This window comes from Aplysia californica, unplaced genomic scaffold, assembly GCF_000002075.1.
Source record: "Aplysia californica isolate F4 #8 unplaced genomic scaffold, AplCal3.0 scaffold00193, whole genome shotgun sequence".
Lineage (NCBI taxonomy): Eukaryota > Metazoa > Mollusca > Gastropoda > Aplysiida > Aplysiidae > Aplysia > Aplysia californica.
This window is the reverse complement of record NW_004797463.1, coordinates 354,615-361,546: the sequence shown is the minus strand read 5'-3', so window position 1 is coordinate 361,546 and position 6,932 is coordinate 354,615. Positions and strand designations below refer to the sequence as shown.

The window sequence follows — 6,932 nt, the reverse complement described above, 5'->3', positions numbered from 1 at the left end:
TCCTCCCCCCCCCTTTCAAATTGTTTCTTTGTAACGCATTGTAGGACGTCAAAAGTCCAAATACAATAGGGCAGTGGAGGATTAGTTTGGGTACAACTAAAGAAGGATTTACAAGATGAAAAAGATTTTTATTTCAAAAATTCCTGTTTATTAATTTGTTGAATGAATGTGAGCTGAGCAACGTCGCTATGGGACAAACGTGAAAACTTAACACAAAGGAAATGCGCGCGTCATATGACCGTATGCAGTTGCGTGCGCCGTAAAACACCATACTAAACTAAAAGGAAATGCCCATACAGGCGATTAGCTGGTATTCAAGGTTGAGTCATGGTTAACTAAAGAATGCACTGATAGGGCTTGAAAAAGTTCATAAACGCGAACCTTGGACTCCGTATTTTGGTTCCAGCAGTGGAACATTCGGGCCGACGTGCCTCCCATTTTGACAGGCAGCATGACCCCTTGGGCTGGTTTCTTTCTGCTGCAATGAAGGAGAAACTCTGGTTCAGAAAAGATGTCAAATCCTGTACATGAAAACAAAGTTGCGATACTCCCACGCTGTAACGCTTCACTGAATTTAAATCAACACAGGCAGGACGTATAACGCGGTTCGCACTCATGTGTTCACATACGCATAAAAACGTGAAAAGATTTCTCGTAAACGCTCCCGATAATGTTATTATTTGCGCGGCATGTCAATATTTGGGCCACGCTATAGGAGGAAACGTATAAATGATAGAGCAAAAGAGCAGTCTCAAAGACTATTGTGTGCAGGCATTCAGGTATTTGTTATGTTCAGCCTGCGTTCAAACGTAGAGTCATGGGCACTGGAGACGAGGTCATTTTCTGGAAGAACTAAAAGATAACGCGAACCTTGGCTTTTGTATCTTGAGCCTGAGAGTGGAAAATTCAGCCTCATGTGTCCTCTATTTTGGGACGACGCGAACCCGTCTGTTTTTCTTTCTTCCCCTCAAGTAGCTAAGCTGGTTCAGAAAAGGTGCCGAGCTCGATTCGGGCGTGGCGAGGAAGATAGTCATCGTTACCGGGGAGAGAGAGTGACAAGGGAAAAACGACGTGGGGACAGCTACTGGTTGTTTACTGCACATGTATTTCTTTGTTACGAGTGGTGAAGTATCTTACACTATAGAATACAGCTAGACGAGATGCATTACATTACGTCTCGATCTTTTAATAGTCAGAGCTCGGAGGACCAGGGAACAGTGGCTGTGCTAAGCGAATACATCCTCTTAATGGTAGGCCCTTATTATTGATCATGGTATCAGTATCCAATGTTTTTGTCGTGTTTCTGCAGTTCATTTATTAAGTTAGAATGACGTTGTTGTTGATGTTGTTGTTGTTAGTATTGTTGTTGTTGTTGTTGTTGCTGCTGCTGTTGTTGTTGTTGTTGTTGTTGTTGTTGTTGTTGTTGTTTTGTTGTCGTCGTCGTTGTCGTTGTCGATCAAGCAACATCAGAACCTTGCCTTTCTGCCCAGTGTCATGTAGTTATAAGTAACGTTTGCTGCTGTCGTTGTAGGTGATTATCCACTGTCTTAACTCTATCCGTACGTCGTGTTTTACTTTCGTATCCATACGACGTGGGGAACTCTGTGCCACCACTTTCCAAAGAGGAAATTTACTCGTTAATCCGTTCCGTACGCTTTACATTGCAATCTGCAATGTATTCATCAAGGTTCGGCAAACTGCAGTGATACTTCAGTCTTCATGAAAAGATAACTCTGACAACACCCCTCCGCTGCCTTATGTCTCGATATGAATCATCATAAGGTGACAAATATGAAACAGATATGAGATATTGGCGATCACGGTTCTGATCGTTGACCCGAACTTAACGGTGCTATGAACTACAGTTGTGAATGCAACCAACTTAATATGTTTCGCCCGCTCATATGACCTTATTCAGTTACGAGCGCCGTAAAACTCTTACTTAACTAAAAAACCAGATGGTGGTTCTCCATTGATTTCTCAGCTCGGATGCTCTTTGAAAACTGGTGCTACCCTGTCATCCATTATTTCAGGGTTTCCAAAAAAGCTAATTTGAGTCTACCCCCGTCTAGTTTGCCTTCTATTTTTTTAAACCACTGAGAGCAAGGCATTTAAAGCAATTATGTTAATTCAGATATCCTAGAAATAGCTTGTAACTTCCTATGTTCTTGCCAGTAAGCGGCCTATGTCATGCCTCCTGCTTTCAGTTCTTCTTCGTTCGAATTCTTTTCTTTCTGTGATATTCTTAAAAGTCTCCCAAGAAACCACATTTCTGTTGCCTCTATTTCAATTCCACTATCTGTGGTCATTGTCTAATAGTCAAAGCCGTACACAAATGTGAGGCAGCGTGGTAGAATCAGGCTCTGGACAATTTTTGGACATGTAGAGTTATTGGTATCATCTTCAAGCATGTTCACGTGTCTTTATTTGGATGAAAAAAATATCCATTTATCTTGAATAAAAGTCGGAATATTTGAGAATGAAGGAGGTAGGGGTCACCTGCTTTCAGAGGTAATATTAGTGAGAAAATGGCCGCCAAAGATTAGTTATTTCCTTAGCTTAAGAGTCCGTGGTAACTAGAAAATCTATATTTCTTGTTCCTTCAATCAACATTTTTCAGAAAAATCCACTCATAAATGAGTTCTTTAATGGGCAAGAAAGGTTTTGAGCCAAAAAACAAAATTTTGATAAAAATTCCAAAACCCGCTGAAAAACGCAAGTTTCTTCACTTTGATTATTTTGACGAGAGTCTGATTCCACCACGCTGCCTCACAAATGTTGACCACTTTAATATTATAGACTTTTATATTCCTTCTTTTAGTACACATTGGGATTTTGTACATCTTTACTGATTGGACTCTTTTTATTTTAATCTGTCTTGAGCTATTGCGATTCTTCATTCTATTTGTGTGCAACAATTGGCATCAGCTGCAATTATAAAAAAAACTAGATATTTCGTAAAACTATTCTGATCTCTTCACCTTCGCTCAAGAGAATACAAATAGGCTTTAATGTTTGGTTCAGATATTACCATTCATTATGCTTTTCTTCACATTCAACAATATCCTTTTACGTTCACTTTCCATTACAAAAGTATCTAGAAGCAATTCAAGGTCTTTTTTTTTTTAATCTGCAATTTAAACTGTGTTATCGGCATGTCTGATGATATAAATATTTTTCCGTTTACTTTGAGACCTACACTTTCTTATATATATTTCTAAGGATTGTTTCGCTATACAGTTTAAAGGAATCTAGTGACACAACACACCCCTACCCAACTAATGTTTTACTTGATGTATATGTGTAAATAAATAATCTGTGGTGTCGATGAACTAGTGGTTGGGCTCTCGGGCTGGCTACCGTAAGATCGTCGGTTAATATCCTGTTAGGGGCCTGACGTTTGGTCCTAGGGAAGATCACTTTGCACGAATTTTTCTTACTTCATCCAGGTAGTAATGAGTACCCAGTTTTTGACAGAGAAAGATCTTGTCAGTTTGTTAGTGTTTGGGCTCGAGTAATCAGCAGTTTTCACGATGGAAGCCGCGGATGTTTCTGAGGTTTCTAATAGGAGGTGCCCACTAGCGAGAGCGGATCAAGGTCGGGTCGGATCGGGTCGTCGGGTTGGGTCGTTTTGTGGTGGTGTCGGTGCATACTACAACCTCCCCGCGATTGTACCTGACGACCTGGAAGTTAAAGTAGAGAAACATTTAACCTCAATCGCTTCTAAGGCTCCTTTCCGCAATTACCTGTTTCAGTGATGCAGCAGCCTGGAATCCCATAAACCTGGTTACAGTAGTTTCATCGATACCTTTCTATTATCAAAGATCGTTAATAAGACGATAGCTCTAGTTCACTCGGCCAAAAAAGGATCCCCAGAAGTCTTTCTTTTCTCAACAAGAAGAATAGGAATAACACAGTTTGTTAATTCGCTTTCATTGTTTTCACACAAGTAGGATAAATCTGTTGGCTAAGTCTGCACTTTTTCGAAGAGAACGCCACCGCACTTTGAGTGTCAACATGGAAACGTGACTCGGACTTGTTGTAATTGGCTGCAAACCACCCGATCCCGCGATTCGCAGGCCTGAAAACAAACCCGATCGGTTTGTGCCACGATGACCGCTTTACGCCCTCAATTTGGCTTGCCCCGACCTACCAGATCGACCCGACCCGACTCGACCCGACCTAATCGCGATTGTGGCCACCCCCCTATAAGTGAACAGACAGACTGGGCGCCGACGCGTCGATGCTAGATCTTGGCCTATATTATAGTGCGGTCAAAAGTTCATGGCACAGCGTATCCTCAAATACATTTCTTTAACGGGTGAATCAATGAGACCCATACTTTGCTCCGCAGTTTGTATCAATTTGTCTTAATCTAATCATAATTATTGTTTCACAATAATAGAGGCTAGATTTTCAAAATCGTATATAAATACGCATACTTTATATTAATAATATTACAAATCTACGTCAGACGAAAAAATGCGATATTCACATCATTTCCCGCTTCTCAGACACACTTACGCGCGTGGCCTACGTCACAGCTCACCAGTGATACTTTTTACTGGCAAAATGTGCTACAAGAAATTAATTTTATAGTCTACACTTTATGCACTTCAGGTTCTGAAAACATGAGTTCTATAAGCATGCTGTTGCGAGCATTAAAAAAAATAATAAAGGACTTGCTTTTTAAAGCGATATTGTCCCAACCCTAAACCTTCCAAAGTTTGTAAAAACTACTCACTAGGATCTTTAATTAGTATTTATTAAGGGATTTACTAGAATACAGTCAGCAGATGTTTACAAAAAATATAGATTTGTTCAGACAATTTGACAAGTCATTAAGCAAAAACAAAGAGACTTTATGTTCAATAGCTGAGGAAAGATTTGACAATACGTTGGGCCACGAATTTTTTACCATACTATAGTGTGTGTAGTGTGAAGTTTGTAAGCTCGTTTTATCACAACGTCGTGTAAAATGGACACGGAAGCAGTGATTCAGGCAGTTTTTAAAAAAAAAGAAAATGTTTTTATGACAGTTGTGATAAAAGCTACAGAAACAGAATTTAATAATAAACGGTGAGTGGAAAAATAAGTTGGCTTCCAAGTATTTTGTCCATTAGTTGATGGTACTCTCCACACATTTCTTCTTTGATTTGTACGGTGCACCCAATATCGACATCGGGCTTGTTGCCCTTTATGCAACCATGACAAGATAAGAACCATTGAAAAACGCCTTCGTCGTCCCTTGTTCTTGATCTAATGACGAGTTTGTACAATAACAAACGATCGCTCTATGAACCAGATGAGCCGCATCAAACGTTTTTATAAAAAAAAGTCGGAAACTTTAAATGTTTGCCTTGAGAGTTCCAGAATCTACGCAGGCCATTTATAGATAACGAACAAAACTACAAGAATCATTACCAACGACCAGACTTTACATTGTACAAAACTTGGAGGACTGTCAGATTCCTACTTCCACGTCCCAGTTGGTGAGCAGGGGCATACTCGCAACGTACTAAATTAAATCTGGTTGTAGTTGTAGTCGAATTCAATCTGCGGCGAAACGACCTTTCTTATTTTCCACAGATACACGCTGCGACGTAAGAGCGGCGAAATGTCAACCTCTCGAAGGAAAGACGCCTCCACTCCTTTCTCACCGGGCACCTTGGGATCGTTGCGCTATCAAACCATCAAAATGACGCGCCGAAAAATCCAAAAGGCTCGTCCACTCAGTCTGTATGCCAAGAAACGAAAACTTAAATTCTTTGGCATTGATATTCACGTATTACAATTCAACACTCACTATACTAGGCTAGAGGTCGAAAACTGTGCGAATTGTGGTGTTGAGTTAATAAGAGTATCTTGGGAGTGTTGCGTTATCAAATCATTTTTAAAAAAGACGTGCTGAAAAATCCAGCAAGGCGCATCCACCCTGTCTGTACCCTAAGAATCGAAAACTTAAATTCTTTGGCATTGATATACTACAATTCAACACTCACTAGGCTAGGGGTCGAAAACTGTGCGAATAGTGGTGTTGAGTTTATAGAGTATTGCTAACAGGAAGTTATGTCGTATGCATGAGAATGTTAGATAAAAGTATACAAGGATGGCAAACAATAGGTTGATTCTTCGAGGGTGCGTCCCATTCTCAAGCAGCTCTGCGGAAGGTTTGTTTTCAAAGGGTAAATAAAGAGTCACGAAATTCTTGGCCTACATTATGATTCCCACATTGGGTGCGTGCTGAGAAAAAAAGTGATTGCCAATCTCAATGACTAGGGGAAGCCCTTGGATTTCTATAGGTTTATTTATAACCACTCGGGCGTGCCCTCTAGCTACATATATAAGCCAGTGTCTCAGCAAAATTCATCAGAAACCGTTAACCTCTGAGCTACATAATATATAAGCCAGAGTCTCAAAAACATTTAACAGAAGCCGTGTACCTCTGAGTTAGGCTACTCATAAGCCAGTTTCTCAAAAACAATTTACCAGAAGCCGTAACTGGCCTGTTGTAGTCTTTACGTTCTTCATTCTACGGGACATTATGGCTTCAGCGTGGCTACTCCAGTCTCTGTGTACAACCTTACTGACCAATGGAAATCTGCCAGCAGGTCCCGGAGGGACGAATGACACGTTCCTTTGGGCCAACACAACGTACGGCACACTAAAAGGAAAAGTGGTTTTTGAACCTTCAATTCCGGTGGCAATGTTCGCGGGTATTCCTTTTGCTAAACCCCCAACAGGTAGGAGACTCTTTTTGCATCACTTTAATCTCTTTCGATACCTCGTTTTTGGTTTTTGTGAGTGTGGTTTTTTTGGGTGGGGGGAGAGGCGATTCGCACCCCCTCTCTCTTTCTCCCTTGTCTGTCTCATTCCCAATCCCCCTCTTTCTCCTTCCCAACCTCTCTCTCTCTCTCTCTCTCTCTCTCTCT

At 40.8% G+C, this 6,932-nt stretch overlaps 1 protein-coding gene across 1 annotated transcript in view; it reads left to right on the top strand.

Annotated features, from left to right (window-relative positions):
- The first annotated feature begins 348 nt into the window (after nucleotides 1-348).
- The window catches only part of LOC101856266 (cocaine esterase), a 10,946-nt gene continuing 4,362 nt past the window's right edge, over nucleotides 349-6,932 (top strand). Inside the window, exons 1-2 of the mRNA XM_005098772.3 lie at nucleotides 349-1,250; nucleotides 5,590-6,743. Of these exons, the coding sequence (XP_005098829.1) occupies nucleotides 6,545-6,743 (199 nt within the window). The 5' untranslated portion in view covers nucleotides 349-1,250; nucleotides 5,590-6,544. The remainder of the gene's footprint in view (nucleotides 1,251-5,589; nucleotides 6,744-6,932) is intronic.